This window comes from Anas platyrhynchos, chromosome 21, assembly GCF_047663525.1.
Source record: "Anas platyrhynchos isolate ZD024472 breed Pekin duck chromosome 21, IASCAAS_PekinDuck_T2T, whole genome shotgun sequence".
NCBI classification, from domain to species: Eukaryota; Metazoa; Chordata; class Aves; order Anseriformes; family Anatidae; genus Anas; species Anas platyrhynchos.
Genome location: NC_092607.1, coordinates 12,667,021 through 12,693,745, shown reverse-complemented (window position 1 = coordinate 12,693,745; position 26,725 = coordinate 12,667,021). Strand labels below are relative to the sequence as shown.

The 26,725-nt window shown below is 44.9% G+C and overlaps 1 protein-coding gene across 1 annotated transcript in view; it reads left to right on the top strand.

Annotated features, from left to right (window-relative positions):
• BMP7 (bone morphogenetic protein 7) overlaps window positions 1-26,725 on the top strand; it is a 46,737-nt gene that overhangs the window by 4,283 nt on the left and 15,729 nt on the right. The window contains exon 2 of the mRNA XM_005010474.6: window positions 20,503-20,695. Within this exon, the coding sequence (XP_005010531.3) occupies window positions 20,503-20,695 (193 nt within the window). The remainder of the gene's footprint in view (window positions 1-20,502; window positions 20,696-26,725) is intronic.

The following is a 26,725-nucleotide window of genomic DNA, read 5'->3' as shown; positions in this document are numbered from 1 at the left end:
AACATCCTCCACATTACTTAGACCCTCTCTTCTAAAAATAATTGAGTTGTCCTTATGTGGGTAATCTTGACTTGGTAAACAGACTTGCTTAGAATATTTTTTTAAAAGAGTCGGCACAAGTGATATGCAATTTGTTAATTTGTCTCATGGTTGATTATAAAATGAACAACATTGTTTAATCCTGGCAAAAAATGGGGGGGGGCGAGGGAGGGGAATTAGTCATTCTTGGAAGGAGCACATGAAAGTGGCTTTTGTTAATGTAAATCAAGAAGCTGAAGAGCCCCCAAGTTTCCTTTTATTTCATACCATCTGGCTATCCTTTTTGTTGACAAGTGTTTGGCATAGAGAACCATCTCTTTGCCCTTTAATAACAGGCTTTAACACTGTAGGGTATTAGAAAAAGATTCTATAACAGTTAAAAAATTTCCTTCGGGGAATACTTTATAAAGTGAGCACGGGCTGCAGGCATTTGCAGCTGTAACCTGGCTTGTGTTAAAATTTGGAAGGGGCTGCCTTGCATTCCAGCTCACTACAGGCCTTCATTGGTGTACAGCCAAAGGTTAATATAGATGTCACACAGTTTTTCTTTGGAGAGCCTCAGATATAAGAGTACGCGTACAGCTGTGTTTTTAGTAACCCTTTCATAATCACTTCTTTTAAACCTCATTTTCCTGCTTATATAAATCAAAGATTTTCAAGGATATTTGACCTGGATTTGAACTTATTTGATCTTCACATATTTCCCACTTGAAACAAAGCAGATTAAATGCTAGCCCTGAATGCCTGGTCATGATCACATGGGTCTGTCCATACATTAGGCCAAGCCCTCGGCTTTTTCTTTCTCCTCCACCTAGCGCTGTTACCGGCTCTCAAGCCCGAACAGGTACACCCTGTAATTGTTTTAGACAGTGTGGATGTATACGGCGCTTGGTGGTACAAGAATGGCTACAGTAGAAAGCCTGCAGCAAACAGCACTTAGGGACTGCCCTGACTGCAGCACAGAACAGGTATTTCCTCAGTGTCCGGCCATTTGTAGAGAGAAATTCCTTCCTTTCCAAATCGCCGGGTGCAAAATGATAAAACAGCAGCAGTGAGTGATGTACCTGCATCCCGCGGCTGCAGTGGTAGCAGAGGAGCTGTGAGCCAAGGGCAGAGGTAGCCAAGGACAGATGTCCTTGCGCAAGGAAAAAATAACGCATGGAAATTGTCCCCCTTTGCTCGCCTGCCTTTGTAGGTGTCTGCCAGAGGAGCAGGGGCTCCGCACAGCTCCCACACAGGCTCTCCTGGGGAGGCGAGGCCCCCACCAGCATCTGTGGCCCGAAAGCCAAAGCACGGCGGCTTGTAAAGTGCTTTGAAGGAGACGGGCCTTGATGGCCAAGTCTTGTGATGCTTGTAACAGGAGCTGGGCACAAGTGAAGCGTGCAGGACCCGCTCCTCTCCGAGCACCCGGCCCCGTTTGCCGTCGGTCTTGGTTGCATGCCCGCGTGTGCGTCCCCACCGCTCCTTTTGCAAAGGAGGTTTAGTGGCCCCTGGGCAGGCAGCACGAAGCCAGGCGTTACGTTTTCTTCTGTAAATAGGCTTGAAACGCTTTTTCGGGTAGGGGGGAGAGATGTGGGAGGGAAGGTTACACAAGTGGTTGGAAACATTAATTAAAAACAAGATTATAACTATTAAAGCCTAGTCGGGGCTGTTGACAGGCTCCTTTTAAATAGGACGCTGCTATGTTTTAGTTTAATACATTCTGGCAGTGTCACCGGGGTTAAGGCTAATACTGGGATGTGTGGATCCTGTCATGTTATTGTCAGGAGGAATGCAGGGATTAGGTTTAAAAGTGGCGGTGGGTGAGTGGTGCAGCTGTGTATACTTATTATAAAAGATTTAAGTCCCACTGGTAAAATCAATATATTAAATTGCAAGAGCCTCTGTTTTTAATTAGTTTAAATCAAATATACTGTTAGTGCCATTATGGCTTCAATCCTTGGACCAAGTGAGGAAATGCTAATATTTACACAGAAACTGTTAATTTGTGGTTAAAATGATAACAAATTTAGTTTTACACATCTAAATTGTTCTAACTTGATGAATACCAGTGAGAAGTTGCAATGATGGATGAAGTCATCTGAGCAAGAGCACAAGTAAGCAAATTTTGATAGTGGGCCAGATAAAGAGACTACCTGTTAATATCAAGCATTAAGAGACCATGGTATTTTAAACCCCTTCCAGTAGTAGTCATCCGCTGAGGCCTGCATCAAAATATCCACTTGGAATTAATTACATAGATATAGAAGCTTTTATATAAAAATATATTTCTTCTCTAAAGGGAAGGAACTTCTAAGGAAAGCAGTGAGCTTTTGGAATTAGTTTCAGGGTTAAGATCCTCATTCTACAAATGTTTGAAATAAATGGGACTACTCACTAGGACTAATCACATGGATAAAGCTTTGCACATGCACATGTTTGGGAAATGGAAACCCAAGAGAAAATTCTTGGCTAGGTCTTCATTTGGTGTAAATTGTCGAATTTCTACTGAAGCTGGCCCTACGGTCTCATTTATACAACTGTGTGTCCAAAGTAATTCCAATAAACTCCCTCTTGATTTACACTAGCACAATTGAGAACAGAATTGGGCCAAAGAAATGCCCCTGTGTTGAAATAATGAGCACGCGGTAGTTTCTGCTACAGCTTCAAACAGTTTTCTCTCCTAATCTTGAAATTGTTTTTGAGGGAGGTTTTCTTTACTGCAAACAATCAAAACACGAGCAAGCTCCTATTAGTCACTGCTTATCATTATTAGCCGAACCCTTGTTGTTGAACTACAGCTGAATTCCCATCTATGCAACAAACAGAATTTAGCAAATAATGTTTGACAAAAATGTGAAACTGATATTTCTTAATACAAGACATATTTCATGTGGAGAAACTTCAGCGATGAAAGATTCCTGGTATCAAAATATCTGAATCACAGTACAAATAAACAGTGTGTTGTAAAGACTGCGGGGCCGAATTCCATGCTGGAGTAATTCCATTGAAGGCAGTGGAGCTGTGCCAGGAGATAAACTGCCATCTAGATTTTTTTTGGTGTACATGTGAAAACCAGAAGTGTTTAAGATTTTGTCAGTAAACATCTTTGCTAAGAGAAAGCTGCAGGTAGCAAAATTCAAGCCAGTTCTTATTCAAGTATCTCTTTCTGAAATCCTTATTTTGCTGGTGAAAACCAGTTTGCTGTGGCCCCGCTTATTTGGGTATACACTGTACAGTCTCATTACTTATACACGGTCCCGATTTACAGCAGGTTACATATAAGAGCTCATGTGAAAGTTCATATGTGCAAGCCTGCAGGATCCGGCCCCACAGTAATGTGCCATGCAGGCTCTTTTAAACATTTGTGTCGACTGCATGTTGGAGTCAGTGAAAATCCTTTAGTGATCCAGATCGAGTGGATTGAATTAATGGCAACTTTGAGACTACAAGTTTTAGTGTAATTACTTTATTGTTTTGGAACCAAGATGCTTACAATCCGGTTCCTGTGCAAACATGTTTAACGTGTGTTAATGTGTTTCAAAACCAGACCCTCTCCGCAAAATTCTGCTTTTCATTAATTGACATCAGTAGCATGGTACAGTATTTCAAAGCACTGGCCAAATATAAACTGTGTTTCTAATTTCCTTACTTTCCTGTGTTTGGAATGCCAATGTTAATTTGTTCCCATGGAAGAGTGAGAGCTGCCAACCACAGTTTTATATAAATGGCTTTACAGTGCAGGGCTGCCAACATTAAATGATACTTAGGAATTTTCATGACATTTTGTATTTAATTCTTGTGTATGTGAGAGAAATAGAGAGAGATATATGGGATGTTGAACAACTGCACAAACACTGATGATCAAGGCAAATGCTTGCAGTAATTCATCCTTTGCTTAGCTATTACTTCATGCTTCTTCTCATTTAAGTTTTTTTTTTTTTTTTAATAGTCTATCAGATATTACATAGCATTTTCCCTGTGCCTAGAAAAAACTATTTTGCAGTGAATTTTGTTGCTAACTATCCAGATAGCTCTATGGTTCCCCCCACCTCCCACAACGCTAGTTATTTATTAATAGATTAGCAGAAGGGCTTTTGTTTATGTTGTTCTTCTCGCCATTATGCACTAGATTGTAAGAATGTGCTATTACTCAGCATGAGAAAGCGGGGAAGTAAAAAAAGCTCCCACAACTATGTACAGGAGGATTAACTGATTTTGATTAAAACTGCCAATATTTTTGTCTAAAAGAACAGGCACAGCTAGATAAAATCAATTGATTTCTTAAAGAAATTCAAGCATAATCATAGTTTCTTCAGTGGTATGTAGTGTCTTCATACATGAAACAAACGCAAAGTTCCATTTAACAAATTAATTTTAAACTGATGGTGAAAACAAGGTCTGTTTATGTACTTCTTCTTTCATTCCTGGAAGATATTCAAAATACAAATTGTTCATGTTTCAGTAGACTCCTGTTAATGAGCGCTATGGTTTATCTCCCAATTTTCCCATTTTATTGGAACAGGTGCAGTGTCTGCCATCTGTGCCAGCGCTGTGCTATACCAACAAACAAAGTGTTGTTTTGGTTCACTGGATTTAAAAGTCTCCTGAGAGTAAAGAAATGAAAGAGAAAGAATTTAGAAAGTGCCTAGTGAAGGAAAGGCACTTCAAGTAATGTGCTTTGTCACTCAAGTCTTTCCGTAAATTACCTTAAACTATTTCTAAACTGTTTGAAAAATTTTATCCGTAGAGTGTTAAGTTTCTGTTGCATCTCGGAGGTCACACGCTATTCTTTATCATCTTTATCTTTCTTCAATAGCTTCCAAGCTAGACTCTTCTGTTATCAGGGTGAATTAAATTTTACAGGAGTAAAAATTCTGCCGTGTCTTAAAGTGGAAGAACTGTAAACTTTCAGATTTTGTCTGTTTCTGATTCTGCCTTATTTAAAAGATACTGCAAATAACCGAAGTTTTAAGAAGATTATGTTGTAATTAGACAGACAAACTCATAATTATTTAAGGGCTAAAACAACAACAACAACCCTTTCAGGTTCATTTTGACAGTGTTTATCCAGTGTATCTGGAAAGGCTTACAATTAAAGTGCCTGAAGGGTGGGGATGAGATTTTTCAGCGTGCAGTCAGTACTATCAGGTCCACCTGGCCTGGGAAACTATGCAGGCTTTGTAGTAGAGAAAATCCTTTAACTTAGATCTTCATGGCAAGCTCTTAAAAGCTACCTTCCTTTTAAAAAAGAAACAACAACAACAAAAAAAAAAAGGATGGGAGGGGAGAGAGGGCACTGCTTCCCTCTAAATAATAATTAAAACGAGCCAGTGCCTTGTGAGGCTATTTATGTTGAGGGCACAAAATCGTGTTGATCAGGCTGATAATGTTGTGGTGCACCATGTTTTAAAGTTTTGTCTGTTGTGCACAAGTGCCTTTCAAGTGAGCAAAAAGTTTCCTCTCATTAGGCTGCAGCCTCCCAGCGCGCGATGCTGGTCTGAATTACACCTCCACGAGGAGCCCCTGGTGGCATCAGCTGGAGCAGGCTGGCACAAGGCCACCGCAGCAGTGAAGTCACCGCAATTGACACCATCTGAGGATCTGGCACGATGTCTTCACCAGGTTTTGTAAATCTGGTCGAGCTTTGACTCTTACTGGGGCCACTGCGCCAGATTCTGCCTTCAGCCACCTCGCTTTGTTGGCACCGCTGCAGCTGCCTCGGTCCTCCGATTTTACCAATTGTTCTTTCCACAGTAGAGTGGCAGTAAAACTTTTTAAAAGAGACCAAAAGAACCCTGGGAGATCTACTAAAAAATACTCATAAAATAATACAGCATCAGTAGTTGGGGGCTGTAATTCAGACGGAGAGACAAGTCTCTTACTGGGTGAGGGCTGGGAGCAGGGCTGGCAGCATTTCCCTGCTCATCTACCTGAAACCCCCACTGGCTTAAGGAGTCCTTTGGCACCCCGAAGGAAAGCAAGTTCAGGTTTATCGGTTAAATGGAAGCCAAAAAAATATGATAATTAAGAAATATTGAATTCTTGTGCTTACCAGTTAGCGGTGTTCAAATGCTTTTGTACCAACATGCGAACAACAATTTATTTACACCAGCCAAGTGCCTACAATAGCACGAACAAGAATTGTTCACCACAACCCGTGATCATTTCCCAACAATACCTGTTCTGTCTGCTGGTAGATGCTGGCAATCTGTTCCTTCCCTGGTTTCCAGGGTTAAAACTTATTGCTTCTAACATTCAAAATATTCTGAGCGTTTTTATCTCGCTACTTTTATTTGTTTATTACTGTGCAGTAATTATAATCCCACAGGGACTTTTCAGAGTTTTATAAAGAGTTCTGCACATCCCTTTTGCTGAAGGTTGTGTGGCACTATAAACAACATGCTGTGTGTAAGTTCCCCTTTCTGACCATAGCCTTAAAAAATCCAGCATTCATTAAGAGAAAGGAGGGGATTTTTTTTTTTTCTATTTAAGAAAAAGAAATAAGGGAAAAAAAAAAAAAGAAGTAACTTTAGCCTCATGATCTGCTAGCTACATAAAGCAGTAAATGTTCAGTTGAGACAGGGAAAAACCAGAACTGCTGGAGATTGGTTGTTTCCTTTTGGAGGAAACAATAAATGTGCCCACTTGTATTTTAACAACATTACTACTGGGCCCCCTAATTACACAAATATACTTGTAATAAACTGCAGAAGAGAAGAGCTAAAAAAGAATCACTCAGCACAGGACTTGCTCTTCAACTCAGAAAGAAGCTTTTAGGAACCAGTCTTTAAACCTTGGGCCGAATCAGAAGATTAAGATATTTCAGCACTCTGCAATGAGTCATTTGTCTTCTAAGACAGGTGAAAAGGAGAAGGTAATCGGACATGTGGTGCAAAACCTCTCTTGCTGGTGTGAACACAGCTTTGACCTCTGCCTACAACAGTTCCTGCAACTCGGTGGCACGCATTATAATCAAATTACAAGAATATTGGGCTCTGTAGCCCCAGATCTCTGACCATTACGCCCCATTAAAACCTAGCACAGGGGACACAGAAGTACATGAGAGAATCCAGAAACGTGCTCAAGTAAACCCCAAATATTTCTTTAGAAAACAGTAACTGTCACTGTGCTCGTTAGTCCACAACCATACCATGAGAGTTGTTTCACTGAAAATATGGCAGAGTGGGGGAAAACCATAAATCAGCGTGTTTGATGGTCTGAAAGTTTTTCCTCCCCATATTGGCAGCTGTAGTCCAGCACAAAAACTGGTGGGCAGGAGACTGAGCTGGAGACTGAGCTGGAGAAGAGTGTGATCTATGTGCCTGCTTCTTGGGAGACACTTTCTTAAATGCCACACTCTCATCTCTGTGCTATTTTTAAGAATTGCACTCAACAGGACGGGAACTGTGTTCTCCTCATTCATACCAAAGCGATGTGAAGACATGTGTGTTACAACAGCTGATCTTTTACCCCAGAACTGCAATTGCAAAATTGTGTTCAAAGACAAAAAAAAAAAAAAAGATCACTACAAAACAAAACAGCAAATGCTGTTGTTAGGGGCTGACTCAGGAGGCCTGCATGGCCCAGCCCTAGCGGGAGGCTCAGTGTCAGGAATCCAGCACCGCGCTACGCGAGCGTGGTATGCAGGGCTAGGTGCTGCTGATGGCACTCACGGTGTTATCTCGTAAAAAAATTCCTCTTGTATAATGCAGATGGTGGGTGGGAATTAAACGGAAGATAAATCTCCTAACCCCCAGATGATTTTATGCCTGGAGCACTGGCCACCAACGTCTGTAGCAGAAAGGAGACACGCACACATTCTCTACATGTGCATTTCTGTCTTCTGAGCACAGTTCTGAAATAACAAACTGGCCATCACTCGAGGACAGGAGCATGTTACATCTACCAGCAGAACTATCCGTGGATGTCATCCACTTACAGACCTTTAATATTCATGGTTCTTAGGCGCATGTACCACATTATTAAAAGACGAAGCAATCCCCTGCCTGTTTCTCAATAAAATTGTCTTGCACAGAAACCTTCCTAGAAAGCCAAAAGGCCATGTGCATAAGCTGTGAGTCCCACTGCAGCCAACAAGAGAGGGAGTTGCTGTGCCGTGCCGGGTAGGAAGGATCGGTTCACTGTTGGGCAATGACCTTGTCCCCAGTTCCCATGTTTTGAAAGCAGGAAAATGCTGCAGTGCCCCACCTGCCTTGGCAGCACATAGGAAGCACGATGATCTTAAAGAAAAATGTGAAATGCGTCATGAAGCCCCACACTCTGGAATATCTGTTTAAGCAGTAATTGACATCTCTGAGCATTATTTTCCAAAACGTTTCCTCCCATGCCCCCAGACACTGTATTTCTATCGCACAATCCTGGCTTACAAACTGTGCTCATATCCGCAGACCTTCCATATGCAGAACACCTGAAAAATATACAACAGAGGCAACAGCATGGGCGCAAGAGAAGAGCTGTGCTCTGGCAGGCTTTTCCCCTCCAGGGCACGTGGACCTTTCTCCTGAATAGTTTTTGCCCCCATCAGAGGCAGCAGCTCTCCTCTCCCAGCGCTTGCCCGCCCAAGAAATGCACAGACGTTTGTTGTTGCACAGGCAAGCTCCAAAGGTCCTGCCCATCGCGGTCTTACGGCACGGCACAGATTGTGTACATTCCACGTCAAAATTGTGCTGATTGCAATCGAAGGCTGAGATTCTTATCTGATGGTCGAACGCCTGATATCTGCTGGTTATTTTGTAATATCCTACAAACTCCTTTCTCAACAACACCAGAATCTGGGATTTAAGCTAAGAAATCCAGCAAGCCATACGCTTTCAAACCTGGAAGACTGGTTCCTGGATTATTTTCTTTTACCAGAGTAAGCCACAAAAAAGGCTCGGTTCCCAGCACATGCAGCTCCCATCGTGTTCCTCCCGGGAAGCCCGCGCAGGTGTAGGCCCAAACTTTGGAATATTTGGGGAGCTGCTGGTATTGTTGTGGCAATACATTACTAAAGAAAGATTAATTAGATTTACGTTATTTATTTGGGCAGCTGTTCAGTAGATAAAAGGAGGCCTGATGCAAATGAAATGAATAAGCACTAAGAGGCCAATTTGCAGTCGTTTCTCTGCTTGTGTCCCTTATCACAGCCAGCGAAGAAGCGGGCACATTCCTTTGACAAAAATGAGGCATTTGAAGATTCCGTCAGCTGAACTTTCTCTTTCAAGTGCTGCCAGTAGATGCACAATGTATACATGTGCTTTTAAAAGACTTTTATTTTGAACTCAAGATGTGAATCTATGGTATTAAGAAAAGCAGAACAATCCTTTATTTAGCTGCACCTGCACCTTAATGCCTAATGAGTTTAGTCTGATGGAATCCAGACCTCAGGAAGGATTATAAATTCTCATTTGATTTCATTTACTTCTAAAATACCTTAAACCAGCTGTACCAGTCTAGAATCCAGTCCTTCTTTCTATATCAGTTTTGCAAATGTTGTTGAATCTTTTGCTGTATTAAGTAACCTTATGCTCCATAATAACACACCAATAGTAATAAGGACCAGAAGGCAACTCGAAAAAATCATGTAGTGGAAAGATAATTAGCAGCAATAGAAGCTTGAAAAGCATTGGTTTACAAGCACAACTTTTTATAAAGTTCTTCTTGCTTTGGAAGCAAAACTTGGAAAAGAATTGAAACTATAAGCTAGCAGTCAATATCCTCTCTCTCTGGCCTGTCCTGGCAAATGGTGGGTGCCCACGCTCCTCCGTGCGCTAGCGGTACCTTGGCCATTTCTGTCTGCTTTGTGCAAACACATCAGGGATGCTTGGGCACTGACCTTCCTGAGATTACTGACTCAAGCTACTTATTATGAGCAGTATCTAATTTATCAAATACATCTGAAGCGTTCTTAGTTTGTCCCAGTGTCATTACTGGAATGCAAGAGCATAATGTGCTGCTGTCAGATCTCTGCAAGATCAAATCACGGCATCAAAGAATCGTTATATCATTTTTGTTTTTCTTTGCATGTCCTATGCACGTGCCTTCCTGCAGACCAAGGTGCCCATGCTGCAGGCTCCCAGCTTCCTGCAGAGAGGCTCACACCTCACAGTGCACGCACCCTCAGAAGAGCAGGACACTTTGAGCACTGCTGCCCTCGTGCTTCCAGGCTGAACGCTCTGCCAGGCTGCTGGGCACCAGCGAGCTGCCTTCCCTTACCTGAGCTTACCTTAAAGCTGGTTGAAACACATCATGTTTCTTTGCTTCCTCCTAAAGTGAAATTCAGTCACAGCTGAAGAACTGCTTCACTATGAATCTATCAAGAACGACCTTTTTATTTCACAATTTGCATTTCAACCCCAACAGCCCATTTTAGGTTTCCCTGCAGTAGTCTCCTGTGCTGCCTCTTATCTTCCCTGGCTGAACGCAGACAATTTCTGCCCAGATCTGTTCAGCCGCTTGTCTCTCTTTCCTTGGGCCCAGGGATTTGTTTCCATTTGCTCAGTGCTGTGTGTACAAGCAGACAGAGCCGACTGCTGGTTTTTGCATCAGTGACTTTTTGAGAGGCCCCCAGCCTCCGAGCAGATTACAGGAAGCACCTTGAGCCCCATTTGTCTGCTGCCTGGACTGGGGGATTATTTTCCTCAGTGAACCATATTGTCATTAACTTTTCTCCCTGTTCGTGCTCTGCAGCCCCCTCCCCGCTGAGACACCCATCGCCCTGCTCGCTTCTCCAGCCCAGCGCTGCCCTGTCCCATGCTGTGGCTGCCACCATCCTTCCCCTGGTCTGCGGTTCCTCCCCCTCCTCCCCAGCTTGCCACTATCTCCTTGACCCTTGGATGTGCTGGCAAAATGTGTGACTTGGAGTTCACACCTAACACTGGCGCAGCTTCCTGCTGAGGTTAGCCTCACCAGATACATCTCATGGATTTCACAGCACCATGAAAGCAGCCGTGCTGTCCCCCGAATTACAAAGAGAAAGAAAGAGGTATAATGTAGCAGTCAGCTGTATTTAAAGAAGGAAAAGAAAGGTATATTTGTACATCTCCACAAACCTCTGATAGCCATATCCAGGGGACTCAGGATTTAGGGGATGCATTAGCAGTGCGTGTCTGTTCTTTATTCATTACTGCACGCCATGCATTACAGTGCAGCCAAAGACAAGAAGGCAGGAGTAATGATGAGCTTCTGTCTCTCCCTTTGCTCACTGCTCAGTTTGGCCGCAGGAACATTTCTAGAGGAGGGCGCAGAGAAGTGCTAAGATTGCCTTTGGTAGGCAGCAAACCTGGCAGCTGCCCCTCCTGGGCAGTGCAGGGTGCACACAGGGAGCTGCAGAAGTCCCTGGCTCGGGGCTGCTGCTGGGTGCATCCCCAGCTGTGCACAGGGGAGCAACGGTCCCAGGTGGCTGCAGGCTGGCAAGGCAAAATACCAGTCTCAGTTAACCAGGCTCCCACTGATCGCATGAGAACTTGAGACGTTTTGAGATGGCCACAGCGCTGCTCAGCTGGGAGGACACAGGGGGAGGCAGGCTCTGCAGCATCACTGCAGTCCCCAGCTCACCCCCCCCGGCTCTCTGGATAAATGCCACCCCTAAGGTGCTGGGAAGGGCGAGATGCTGGATGCAAAGCCCCAGCTCAGCACTGTCCTGGATCCCCGCTTCCCAGTGTAGGGAGGAAAGAAACAAGAAGGTTTGAGATACTCAGGAGATGAAGGTAGAAGTAGATGTAGTCTGTCTAAAGAAACATCTTCATTCCCATTTCTTCCTTTCTTCTCTCAGCCCCCCCTTTTCTCTATTCCGTCATGCACCCCCAGTCCTGTACAAATACTGTTACAGCAGCTGCTGACTGATTGCAGCGCTGCGTGCTGCTGTGTTTGCCTGCTAAGGATGTAAATAAGGAATTCCGAAGAAACACAACTCTTCCCTGCTCATTTGACTTTGCTTTCCCCAGATACAAGTTCAGACGCTGCACGCTCAGCATCAGGATTCACACCACGGTCAGTCTGTTTACTATTAGGAGAGTTCCGTGTTCACAGCACAGTCCCACTGTAATTATTGTGTAAATTTTTCACAATACCTTTCATCTAGTCTGGCTCTGATTTCAGCAGAGAAACCACAGCGTAAATGGGTTCTGATCAGGGTATGCTCAGAAAATAAAACAGATTACCTGTGCCTAACCTGCCCAGATATTTCATGGGTCTTCTTCAAGCAGAAATAGCTTCACCACCCAGCATTGCCTCTCAGTGCCTAAGACATCTCCAAATGCAGAGGGCAGCACACATACTTCTCCCTGTCCATCTCCTCCCAGTTATTATCTTTCCCCTTTGCCATCTACCATCCCAGGGAATTTTAAATGAAGAAGTCTCCTGGGTGCCCCACAGGGTCACAGCAGCATCCTCTCACCCCACCGTGCTCCCTGGCAGCAGGGCTCCCCAGGGAGCAGGTGGCTCAGCATCGTTCCCCGAGCTCTGCCAGAAGCCACTACAATGCCAAACCTAACATCAGAAGAACCTCAGAAAGGGCCCAGCATTTTGTTAGAGAAACCCCAATCTCTGCTCTGAGCCGTCCTCGCTAGCTGAAGTTCAGCTTAGTCAGGAAGAACTTGCTGCTGCTTCGGAGATAATTAAACCCATCTTCCCTCAACCCGCTGTTTGTACACGCACAATGATACCATTGTTCGGAGTCATGCAACACATATGCTGACATTAAAGTGTTTAATCTTGTAGTACAGTATTCCATTATTTTTTGGACATCTGTACATGATAGAAAGGGTACGTATTAAGGGATTTGTTGACAAAGAAATGGCTAATGCTGATACATGTGTGGACTGAAAGGATCTTTCCAAGTTATGTTCAGCAATGGGGAGAGTGCTCCTTCCCAGGCCCGAAGCCTGGCACAGATGTGATATGCACTGCTGCTATTACCACTTCTGAATTTATAACAAGGAGTCAGTGTTTAGAAGAATTTTGGAAGCTCCCTGCTGGGTTTGTGGCTAGGTGGTCTTGCTGGCAACACCACCTTCATGCTGAAAGCTAAAAAAATGAAGTGATGGTTAAAGGAAGAATATTAACTCCAGAGGGCTTTTTTCCCCCTCTCAGGGCAAAAATGTTGACCCTGGATTGCTCTGCAGCCGTGAGCCCAGAAGAATTTTGAATCCCCCTGTTTCTAACCTCTGGGACTGGGGATCAGGATTTATGGAGCCTGGTTTTCATCCCGTTTGAAATTAATGCACTAGTTCTGCTTGACACCAGCGGACAGGCCAGGACTTTGCTCTGCCACATACTGAATTTCTCCTGCACCAAGGAAGCTCATCGCCTTCACCTCCCTTTGCCCAGGTGTAAAACGGGTGCATGAACACCAAGCATCTGGGGGCGAGTTACCCAAACCAGTTCCCTCTGCTGAGCATCGCCCTGGTCCTGAGCAGCCCTTCCTGAGCTGGGCAGGTAGGGATGAGACCATCAGGACAGGGCTTTGGCAGGTGAGCCCAGAGCCACGCAGCTGCCTGGGGGTCTTGGGCCAGAGGCTGAAGGACAGAGAGCCCCTGGCTCTGCATCCTCCCCCTCGGGCTGTTTGCACGGCCTTTGCCCCCACCTGAGCCACCCCTCAAAATGTGCAAGATCTGTCACCCAGCTGCGTTATTGCACAGCCAGATGAGGGCTCGCAGTAAGGTAGTATAAATAAGCTCTCCAAATACTGTTTTTAACACTCTTAAAAAATAAAAAATCTCATCAGTTGCATACAGCCCAGGACATTTGCTGTACTCTGTCCATAGGGCTCCCAATTTATGATCTTCAGCTATTTCTCCAAGCATTTCTTTAACTGCTGCTTCAGCTGCCTAATGTCAGCATGTAAATCTTTTAGCTGAGAGGATGAAGCAAATGAAAACCAATCACAGAGCTTCACATTCCCAAATTCTTGCCATTATAAATTTACTGCAACTGCCCCTGTAGCTCTTGCTGTCAAGCACAATGAGGAGGGAAACATGGGCCTTAGCAGGCTGTGGCTTGGCATGACATTATTGCAGTCTTTATTATACTCCCTCTCCTCCTTAGAAAAATATAGGGACTGACCTTGCACTTCTTGCTCAATCAGGAGTCCCGCTGGGCCCAGTAGGCCCTTTCAGCTGCAGAGACCGCTGGATCCTTCCCCTAATTGCTTTCCTCCTTCTTGAACCTCACCAACATAAGGAGAAAAGGCCTATATTTCATAAATGACATGATTTTATCCACCAATTTAGAGACAAAGGAGTGCAATTTATAGAGGGAGCATTTAATCCCTGTTAATTAGGATCCCATCAAGAGCTCTCACATTTGGCATCCTGAAAATTTACAGCGCAGTTTCACAACCACGGCGGGCCTGGAGCCGACGGGAGAGCCCTGCCCTGCCTCCTGCTGCCGCCTCTCCGGGCCAGGTGAGGACGGGACCCAGCTCAAAGCCCCTCTGGGGAAGGGAAAAATACTTTCCAGCTGAGTCCTCTTTCCAGGCGATGCACAGATGGGAGCTGGCCATCCCTTTGAAAGCAGTAATGTATATAGGCTGCAAATGTTTGTGGATCCCTGGCTGAGCTGGTGGTCCCCGGGCAGCTGGTCTGGGAATCCCGTGCTCTATACAGAAAGGAGGCAAGAAAGTTTATGAAGTTTTGGTTTAGGATCTCTAGGGCCGGTTATGGGAGGAATTAAAGGTAATTTTTCTAGAATTCAAACAAGATTTTGTGCTGCTGGATGCGTAAATCAGCATAATTTGCCTTTTTTTTTGGTGAAAACTAGTATTTTATGAATGCTAGTGGCCAAAATCCACAGGTTGACTGGACCAACCAGCCAGCCCTCAGCCATCTCTGCAGAAGCTGCTCATTTTCTGTAGCTCTGCAGCTATCAGAGGAAAGGGAGACAAAGACTTCCCTATCCACTAGGGTATCCCTCACCTACTTGACTCCTTCAGTCCCTGGGGTCAGACAGGCGCAGGTAGACCCTGCAAACCTGTTAGACATCACTCCTGGAGCGTGGCAGAAATTTTTTTTTGGCATTCAAATCTCTGGTGGGTTTCACAGGCAACTGCTGATGCCTCTGCAGTTGAGTCTCCCGCGTGGCTGAGAGGCTGAGGTGAGGGGGTGTTGTCTTTTGGAATCTATTTTCCTTTGACTTATCTTTCGGTCTCAGGAATTCAGGACCTTTAATCTATTTGAGATTAAAGTTCTTTACAAATCCCTTCTGGCCTTTTTGGGGAGTGAAGAAGTTAAAGACACCCTACTACACATTCCTTTTGGTGCTTTTTTTTTTCATTGTAAATTAGAAACAAGTAGTGTTCCAACTTCTGCGATCGCTAGAATAAATGAGACAACTACTCAACTACTCAAAGCATCTTGCAAAAAACCTAACACATTATCAGGTGAAAGTGTTAACAGGAAATTTTAAATTTTTACCTGTTTAAATATTCAAAATATATTCTAAATACATCCTCCATATGTGCCAAGGGGAAGAAGGCATAGAATTACCAAAGCTTTCACAATTTGGCAGCCTGAGCACAAGATCTATTCATCTGGTGTTTACTTTGCTTGTGAAAAAGAAATTTTGTACATCTGCAGAAAACAAGAATGTAAAAATACTTAGGTAAGTAGACTGGCAGAAGTAAGGCCTCCTGCGAAACATATTGAAATTAGTTGAAATATTCCTGTTGACTTCCCTGGGGGGTTGGCTTAGCTCTTTTAACACTTCTGTAATAATTATTTTTAACAGTCATTCCTGGAAAATTATTGCTGTGATTCACTGGTTCTTTGCTTGATACATGGAGTTAATGACTGACACTGTGCTACTGTGCTTGGGACAGAGGCTGAAAAACCGTACGGTTTCTTTGGTATGTGTAGGCAGAAATAACAGCTATTGCAGGCTATGTCTCAACATAATCATGGCTGTCATGTATCACGCCTTGACTACCATCACTCCGCGTTACAAAACCAGTGGCCCAACCAGTGTTTACAGAATTAGCTCGGATCAGCTTTCCACTTACCAGTAGTGATTTACAAAGAAGCTGAGAATAGCTGGGGCTCTTATTTCCAGTCTCAACATATTTTGCTGTGAAAATGACCAAAAATGGGATCAGTTCAAGTTTCCTGGCTTTCTGCTGATGTATCATTTGCTTTAGAAGTTTGGGAACCCTGGGGTATTATATCAGGGCCACAAGCTTTTCTGTCCAATATTACTTTTTTGGTACTGGTGTCAACTGAATTGCCACAAGTTCTAGATGCCAACCATTACAACTTTTCATCTCTGTATCTCAATGTTTTCAAGTTTCGTATCTGAAAAGAGTACACGTCAAAACAAATGCCAAGGATTTGTTGACATTTTATCTTCAGCTTTCCCATATTTTTGGATCTGATACTTGGGTACATTACACCTGTGCGCATGTATCCATCGTGTTTTCTTTTAATCATCCCCGTTGTTGCACAACCATGCCACCCGGCCTCCTCTTGCATCACTACAGCGCCACAACAGAGTTGGTTGGGAGAAACAAAAGACTTCAGAGAGCTCGGAGCCCTATCTGTATCAGATAGAGGGCTGCAGCCTGTGCAGCACTCAGATCGTGGGCAGATAGTCAAGGCTGGACTTTCAAAGATGCCAAGCTTCCTTGCATATTTGCAACAGAGGTGTGGCAAATTTACTGACAACCACTAACCAAAGATACGTGCTTGTTTTGTTCACATCACCTTAACTGTCCTGCACATTTTTTCTTGTTTTATTTTCTCAAGAATCTGCTGTCCACCTCCATGCTACAGCTCTCAGGCTCCATCATCTTGGCCTTTCCTTTCCCACAGGACTACGCCCAAGGGAGTGCCTGAGGATCCCCACCTGGAGTAGCTACAATTATCTGCCACACTTGCCATGCTGCTCTTGACCCAAGAGTTATTTTACACCAACAAATTTTGCGATGTGTGTGAAATGAGCTCATAATTTGTCTACAGAGGTTGTGCTTCCAAAATAGAGACCACATCTAGAAATGAGAAGAGGTTTGCATTTACACACGCATCACTTGTGGATGGATTATTTCGTTAGGGGGCGAGATCCACTGTTTTCCCACAGCTAAGGCATGCCGTCTGTTTCATAGCAGAATTATTTTTCAAGGGTGTTCTTCCTTTTCATATTTTACGCCCTTTGATTGCACATCCAGAGCCTTGGCTTCCTCTCCAAGCAGCTGCCTTGCCAAGGCATTTGAATTGTGACAGTTTCTGAGCTGGAATTTCCAACATTTCAAATTAGGAACTGGGCTAAAACTGTTCACCAAAAGCCTTGGGGTTGTAGTGATTTGTAAGAACTGTGAGCCTAGGACAAACACAAGTTCACGTTCTTTGAGCTATTAAGAATACTCAGCAAACAATCACACTGTGTTTTGACTTTTAAGTGAGCATTTAACACACGATGGCTGACAAACAGCTGAGATTAAGTTCATCAAAAATGACCAAAAGCTTCTCGTTATGGTTGGTTATGTCAATCAGGATCACAGATTTTACAGACCTAACGGAGAAACTGCAGCCACATTCAGAAAGCTGTAGCAATTCCCTCGATTGTTTCACCGAACACTCGAAATACCATTCCCCTCTTTAAATGCCCCCCAACCCTATTCAAACTCCTCAGGTAATTAATTGGAAACAACCCTGTTGCAGAATTGTCAAAGGTCTGACTAACACCCATCAAACCCAGGAAACTCGGACTCCTTGAGCACTCCCCTGCTTACCTCATGCTGTTGTGCTTAAGGTATTACTGGGGACTACAAAAAGTGCACGATCATATATACTGTACCATATGTTCACAAATACCAAAGCACAGCAGCATGAATTAAGGATAGGATTTCAGTCCTCATAATGAAGAGTCTTGCTTTTATGAGTTCAAGTCAGACCCTTAACGTTATTTTAACATAGATTTTGGTGTTTAATTATGTAATAAGATTTACTGCAGTCATCTAACAGATGTTGATTCAGGGTCAGTGTTTCTCATAAATTAGTTCTGAAAGGATTTGTTACTTCTGGGTCAGCAGATAGGACCAGAGTGCAAAGAAAAAGGGGAAAAACAATAAACACTGAGTTGAAGGGTTTCTTGGGATTCTTTCTTCAGTTACATATCCACATATTTTCATGATCTTAATGACTATAGCCACAGGAATGTTTGCTTTAACACTAAAGATGGCTCAGCCCAAAACCCTATATCCAAACATCTGCAAAGCATGGGAAAGTTCAAACTCTGGGGCTTCTTATTTTATGACCCCGACCATTAATTTCTCACACTAATATGACACATTTTTTCTGGTGCTCTGCAGTGGGAATTGCTGTGAACTCTTAGCAGCACCCAAAAAAGTTTCATCTTCATGTGTCTGTTGTCAGACTTTGTGCGAAGTGTATACACCAACACTGACTGATTATTTGTATGTATGTAGCACTGAAAGGGTGCACCCACCTTCCTTCAAAAATTCAGCCTTCCCACGTCTTTGGAAGCAAATCTTGCTGTACATCCTACAGTTTGACCTATCTGTAATCCACCCTGCTGGTGATGTTATCCATAATATAATTAAAAACACACAACATAATATTCATTCTTCTATAGTTGTGGTTAAAAGAGATATTACATATTAAAATATTTTTCCATTCCTCTGTAATTTAGGTGCAAACAAATTCCTTTGAGACTGAAATCATACTCTTTATATCTTTTTCTGCTGAGAATATTTTGAAGGGAAGGGATTGAGGCATATTTAATAGGGTTGCTAGCGCTTACAGGGCAGTTTGAGCCTGCCAAGTGTGTTACAAAAGCTGGTGACTACTCACAATTCTCACACCTCAGGGTATGAGAGAGTGAGCGATCTTCCTGAGGCTGCACTAGACGTTATAGCTGGAGGTGGAACAATAACTCCGTTCACTCAGTGCATGCAAAGACTGCCCAAACTATAAAACCATTTGCTGAACTTAATCGCCTCTGTCTTGGAAAGTTTAGGGGTTTCATACCTAAAAAACTCTTCTAAGACGAATCCCAGCTATTAGTAAGAGCGCTGAGGTATTTCCCTGAGCAGCAATCATACAGTGGCAAACTGCGAGCCCTGGACTGCTTGCAGAACTGCTGCTCGAGAGGAGGAAGAGCCCGCAGCCAGCTGCCGACCGCCGGCCAGCAAAGCCGGGCTGGGCTCACTCCGTGCGAGCGGCCGGACACGGCCCCGCTCCTGGGGACTCCCCGCACTCTGTCCCTGCCACCAGGGAGCCCCCCGAGGTAAATTTGTGCCGTGCAGTGCCATAAATTTAAATAGCACTTCCCAGTCTCAGGCTGAAACTCCTCTTTTTCAGGAGTAATTCCATTTAAGTCAATGGATTTACACAATGGATTTACTGCTGCCAGAAGAGAATCAGGCCTGTAGAAAGACGCGCATTCTTTGCCAAGAAAACCTCAGAGCTAACTACTTGAATTGTGCAGTCGAGCTGCAGGGAGGTCAAGTGGACAGACAACAGGACCGGGACACGCGGGAAGGCCCTGGTTCAAACCTCGGCCCTCTGAACGCCATGCGGCGTGACCTCTGGCGAGTCCATGCGTCCCCTTGTACCTCTGTTTCCCCATTTTCCTTTGTCTGACTTGTCTGTTTAATTTGGAATTTGTTCGAAGAAGGGCACTGCACTTTGTGTGTTCAGATGGGGCACTGACACCTCTCCTCCCCTTGCTGCAGCTTGCTAGGGGACAAGCTCGAGGTCTTTGTCTCCTCACCACAGCGCCCCTGTGCTCCACCACCACCAGCAGTGCTGCACGAGCCCATCAGCCATACATCAGCCACAGGCAGATCCATCAGGGGCACAACACAACATCCCAGTGCTGTCTCGGGAGGAATCTGGCACTTCTTGCTATTTCAAACTCACTGTTGGTACATGGAAGGAGGCACTTTGAACGTTTGCTTCACAGCCTGGATCAGTAAAGACGCCTCAGAACAGCAGCTCCAACCCTTGGAGTGGTGCTGAGAATCTGTAATGAGTTCAGCTGGCACCAAATGTGGGTCAGCAGCGTGAAAGGCCCCAAGGACTGGAATTTGCATGCGTGTATACGTGGGTGCGGGTATGGGTGCGTGTGTCGTGCTCAGAAGCAGAGTCAAGCCACGAGCCAGCACTCCTGCAAAGCCCCCTCTGTTCCTTTCGGCCCCTTCCCACAGCAGCCCGGCCTTATCGGTGGCAAATGTCCAGAGCCACTTGTCAAACGTGGAGCTGCCAAAAATCATTAAAACGCAACAGTCACTCACACCCTGTGCCAGCCAGCTGTAAAACTGTTTCAAAGACAGCCTAGTAAACACCTTTATACTTCTAGTAGCCTAGATAGAGGCTTTGTGTCCTGTGTGCTTTAACGAACCGAAGGGCAGCACGAGATGCTGCAATCAGATATTCTTGCCCTTTGCTGTTGTGGCAACTCGCAAGCTTGTTTGATGGTGAGGGGAAAGGGAACAAAGCAGGTGGCTAATGGGCTGTTTTTCTGTTTCAGTGGAGCATGACAGAGAGTTTCACCATCAGCGCTGCCACTACCGAGAGTTCAGGTTTGATCTCTCCAGAATCCCAGAGGGGGAAGCAGTGACAGCCGCCGAGTTCAGGATATATAAGGATTACATCCGCGAACGCTTCGATAATGAAACGTTCCAGATTAGTGTCTACCAGGTCCTCCAGGAGCACCCGGGAAGGTGAGTGACCCTCAGGGAAATCCTGATGCGAGCACAGCAGGTGCCTTCAAGGGCTTATGCCCAACATCTTCACAAATACCGCTGCCACTGGCAGAAGGGGCTTTAGGCACAGGGGCTGTCCTGTGAAATCTCAGTCAATGCTAACACAGCTGCTGCATGTGCTCAGCCACCAGGGCAAGGGGTGAAGGTGTGAAGGTGCCTGGGAGCCTCGAGGTGCCCCGAGAGCACCCAACAGCTGAGGAGCGAGCGAGGGGCAGGGGCTGTGCTGGGTGCTAGTGCGGGAGGAGGCCACAGGCTCCAAGTACTTGAAGATTTCTGGCAGACATTGCCTCTTCCTCCTGCTGCTTATGGATCCTGAGGTGGCAAAACCACATCTGAATGCTTCCTTTCTAGTTGGAGCTTAATTACTAGCCCTTATTACCAAAGGCATTTGAGCTCCCTAATTAACAAGGACAGATGACACCATGCTCTTTATATTGACTGATTGTTTTGTGTATGCACAACTACAAGATGAGCTATTAAATCCATTCCAGGGAATTATTAATGTATGCCAAACTCCCTGACAAATCCTCCAGGGAACTTGAATAAGAACATATGTTTAATTTTCTCATCTGTTCTTGGTTCCAATTAATCAGCAATCCCAAACCGCTTATCAAAGGCACTTAGTTTCATTTGCACATTTCTTCTAAATACAAAGCCTACCAAAAGTGAGACTGCATTTATTTACATGAAAAGTATTTACAATCACATGCTAGTCAGAAGTTATTCTCTAGGACTACTAAATATGAGGCAATAATACTACAGATCTAATTTAAGTTTATGAAAAGAGAAACACTAGGGATTTAAAAGGGGGAAAGTCCAAAAGGGTAAGAAACAATAGTGTAATCAGGATTCCAGCTTTATAGTTTTAAAAGAGGTAATAAAAAGGCCAAAAAAATATATATAGTTTTGCATTTTTTGTCCATTAAAATGTGACAGGAAACCTTATCAACAGTTCTAAATGGTGAGACTTTCTACCAGCTTTGTTGTATGGTAAAAGTATTTAAACACTGGCACATGGGTCAAAACTCGTGGTTCTCTCAACATTTCTAATGACAATTATTTACAAGGTTTGAGGGACTACGCTAGTATTAATCTATTTTTATTAAACAATGATAACTTGAGTATTTTAACTAGGGTTTCTTAAAGGAGAAGGCAACAAGCCACAAGCACGCATAGGACCTGTTCGATCCTGCCTTCTACAAGCATTTAAGTTCTTTCCATCTTCAGCCCTCACGGACACAAAGGCCTCCCTTTGCTATATCTCGTCAGTAAGTTATATAGATAACAGCTTGCGGGGATACCTTCTCACTCACGGGAAAAGCAGAAAAAGGATATGTGCTGGCAGATGCCCAGCGTGCCAGGACAGTAGGGAGTTGCCAGAAACATATCCTTAGAGCAAACGTCCTTCCTCACCACACAAATGGATGCCAGGGAAGTTCTCCTTCAGAGTCTGATTAGTGAGGTGCCGGCAAGAAAATTTACTGACAGAGTTAGGATGACATTCAGCTCCTTAGTTTTAAGATGATACATCCACAGATTTCTTACAAGGATCTATAGAGAGGGCTGCGAGGTACCTCCTGGGTGGGTTCTGTGTCTACAACTGCATGGAGCAGCCTTTATGTAGGCTGTCTCCTTCACGAGCTCTTATTCCTAAAGGAAAAAATGCATGCAAAGGGCAGGCATACACATGAACTGCTGGGTGGAAGAGGTGAGGAATACTGCTAATTATACAGATGTTCCAGCTACAAGATTAGATGCAGTTTTACAGCATCACATTCACCACAGGAACAGCTTTTTTTTTTTTTATTTTTTATGAGTGTTCATGCATATTCACCCTCTGCATACATTTTGGCACAGGCGCTGTTGAGTTTTGAACAGTTTGTACTGAAAAAAAAGAATACTCCTGTTGCTTTGGATTGACCAAAGGTAAAAATATTGTCACTAGCATTTGTAAAAATATTTGCTCTTTTTCTGCATTTTTCCACTGACATTTTCCAACCAGCTCTGTCACAGACCAGTCATCCAAGTTAGTGTGTCATTGGGCAAGTGGAGAAAGAAAACAAACTCTCTCCAGTGTTGATCAAAAAACACCCGTTCACTTTGATGCTTCCTTGGCTGTTTGTCTCGTCCCGAGCAGGCTGGAAAGTCAGACCCATCCGACGTTGCTAGCAACAAGAGCAAAACAAAGCCAAGCCCTCCCCCTGCACCACGAGAAACCTTTGCTCACATTTTGCTTTGTCGGTGCCTTCCCCTAGAGCACGGCAGGTACGATGGCCAACGAAGTAACAGATGGGTTTCCTTCTCCCCCTGCTCTCTGATGATAAAACAGCAGTGGCATCTCCCAGAAGGTTACTGGAACTGCCTTCCAGGGCCTGAGACACCAGATATTCCCCAAGCCTGTGCTCGCCCATGAAGCACACCTTGTGCTCAGGCACACCAACGTGTAGAAATGTACCACCAGCCTCCCCATGGCAGCAGTGGGATCAGATCACCTCCTGCACCACACGGCGACACACAGCAGGGGCCAGGACAGCTCCTGGGGCCCCCAAACAGCACAGCATCCACCCGAAAAGAAAGTTGTGGCTGACTGGAGATCTCTTCCTTGAGGATGAAGGGAGCACTGGCTGTGCTGGAGGCTTCGTTTCCAGCTAAGCCTCAGATAAGCCTCCAGTTCTGAGGGCGTGCTGGTGTGCCCTCAGTTCAGATAAGCCAGGAGCAGCAGCAGCTCAGCAATTCAGTACTTGTGGTACGAGTTCAGGCAGGCTGGCAGGTAGCTAACCAGCAACATCTCTGCTTGCAGCTTACCGTGGGTGAAAAACACAGGCATAGGTCTTTCCAGACAGACACTGCTGAAGCTGTGCCCCTCAATAACAGGGCTGTTTGATCACAGGATGGGTGCTGCCACACGTCTAACCGCCACAGCAGCAAGAACAAGAGCACAGCTCCGTCCTCCGTAGCACACTGGACACCCCTCTGGACTCTGACTAAGAAATTATCTGAAGATATAAATACAGGTGTTTTTAGGAAAGCAGACTAAACAATCAAATACTCTTTCTGTACTTTCCAAATCTCCGAACGCATTGCAAGGCAAGCTTTTCAAACTGACAACCTCAGTTATAAAAAGCATGCACAGCATTCTTTAGGCACAAAGCACCAGTTATTCACTTTAAGCAAACAAGTACATTCATGAACAAAAATGTTCCTAATATCATAAACACTGTGAAAACAGCTGAAGTTTTGACTAAAACAACATGTCTCGAAGCCTTCACATGCACAACCTAAGGTCCAGTGACTCATGTCCATCTTCTCTTTGGTCACTGTGGTTCCCTCACCCAAAAGCTTGGGAAACAGCTTTGTAAGGCCACCAGCTGGGTTGAGAAGGGAGCTGAGCAGCGGGACATTGAGTCCCTGCTTGCAGGAAGGAGCCCTGCAGTGGGGAGTACAGGTTGCCACCACGGAGCTGTGTGCTGGCCAAGCCCCCATCTCCTCCTGCCTGAGTGCTGTGGGAGTACAAAGCTGCTCCAAGCTGCTGCCTTCCTCTCCAGAGCGAGGGAGCGCACACCATGGGGCACGGGGCTTGCTGCAAGGTGTGAAGGTCATTTGTCTCAGGCACCGAAGTGGGAAACATGTTTAAAAAAGGCTTGTGGAGAGGAGTCTAAGAAAAATGACCTTTGTCATTTTTTATTTTCATGACCTCAGAGAGGTCATGAACTGGTGTTCCAAGCAATAGCCAAAGGGACCTCAGTGCACACAGACTAACAGACTAAAGGGACCTAACAGACACACAGGTGCTTAAGGGGGTTTCTAGCAGCAGGTTGGATACCTAACTCATTGTAGTTGATATGAACCTGTGTATTTTCACAAAGTACCCATGCAGTTCTGGGCAGGCTGTCAGCTGGGGCATCATCCTCAATTTATTAACACGAAGCTAGAGAAAAAATGCAGACTGTGTCGTTCTCCTCAACACCAGAGCTCGGTCCCGCCCATCTGTCTGCACCTTGTGCAGCTGAAATACCTCATCCCAGAATTTCAGCTCCAGTTTCAGTAGACCCAGCACTCGCACTGTGGAGTAAATCCCAACCCCTTTGAAGTCCATGGGAGTTTTGTTACTGGTCAGAATAAAGCCAGGTACTTGACCAGCCTTTGGTAATTGTAATGGAGTTGCTACATGTTCACTTTGTGCCCATTATGGATTTCACAGGCTTCAAAGGCAGTGACTGATGTGGATGCTCATGTTACCAGCCCTACAGAAAAATAAGATCTTGCACCATGCATTCCTGGGTTTGACTTGCAGCTGGAATGCTTTAGTTTGTGTTTCAAACTACGCCACTTCTGCACCCAGACCAAACCTGAGCCCCTCTCCAGACCCTCTTCCCTTGTTCATTGGGGTCTGTTTCCATGTTGCGGGTTGAAACATGTAATTCTAGTAACTAAGAAAGGCTTAGGCCCACCCAACAGGCAAAGCAGATGTGTCCTCTTTTTGGAGCTTTGTAAAGTAACCCGTGTGACTGTTCCCGGGGTGGTGCAGTGCAGAAAGATACAGTTTGTTTTAACGTTGTGCCCCAGCACCATAACCATATCCACAAGCACTCTAACAGCATCTAGAACAGTACCAACAATAGTTTTTATTAATTTTTATTACTTGTCTGCACACAGGTTGGTAACTGTTCTCATTTTGATATGCTCTCGGGCACAGCAGCAGGAAACTAGAGCATGGAAGCCCCGCAGCCCCCAGGAGCAGCGCTGCATTCAGTTCTCTCTTCCAGACCATTCCTTAAAGCCACTGCAAAAACCTCTGACAAGTCTTGAAGTCACTCAGCTAGGCATGACTCTTCACAGGCACTCAGGTAGCTGCAGGAAGCATTTTGCATACCCCAGCGGGCTCCTCCTCAGCTAAGGGATGCTCTAATGACCAGCAACTCAATACAGAAACATCTGCACAGAGTGTCAGGGATACCTACATAGCCTCATTTTTCTCAGCACAGCTTTTACAAAAGGCTTCCTGCAACAATCTCTCTGCAACAAGCTCTCCCATTACCACTTTTAATCAGTCTTTGATTCCTAGGTGATGACCTCAAACACTACACAGCAAGGGGAGCATGGCTGCTGGGGACAGACGAGACAGAAATAAGAACAAGAGGAAATTTTAAAGTGAATTTAATTTCTCCCAAGCTTCAACAGAATTTACACAGATCTGTCTCACCATCATCACAGTTTTCAGGCCACCTCCAGCAGTCTGTGCCTTCACCTGGAGGACCCCCGGCTGGGCTCGCTGGCAGCTCAGGGGGGAGAGGGGGGGTCCGAGGCGCAGGGAAGGGGAGGTGTGGGAGGAAGGCTGCATCGGGGCCGCGTACACAGGGTGTTGCAAACGTGCCAGGGAGAGGCCCAGGGAGATCCTGGGGCCCTCTCGGAGTAGGAAAGTCTGAAAAATATTTTCCTAAGCTTGTCTTTGGACAGCTGCAGCCAACTTTAAGTAATGACACCAAGCAAAGTGGAATCTGGATGCTGCAGTTTTTTAATCCAAACAGATGTCTTCCAACCCGAGACCTCCTCTCCCCTTCCCAGGATGCTCTTTCTGCCTTCTCCTCCCTCTACCTGCTCAAACCTGGACGTGAATTGCCCACAATCCCCCTACCACCTCTATCTTTGGGCAACCTTGCAGTTAATTTGCCAGCTTGCATCGTGCCTGTGGCCCAAACGGCTCCTCTAAGGTTATAATACCAGTCAAGAGGATAGGATTATGCTCCTGTGGTTTACAAGCTGAGTCAGTAAGACATTTAACATATCTGTGCCTCCAGTGTTTCCCACTTTAAAATGGACGTGGGAGGATTGACCCATATTTGTAAAGCAATTCAAGTCTACTGCTGCAAGGTGTCACAATATGGTTATTGTTTAAAACACTGCTAGATCTGTAATTCCTCAAACTAGCAGGTAGGGATTAGAGCTGCGCAGCGGCCAGACAGCCTCGGTGTGCTCTTTGGGCCAGCA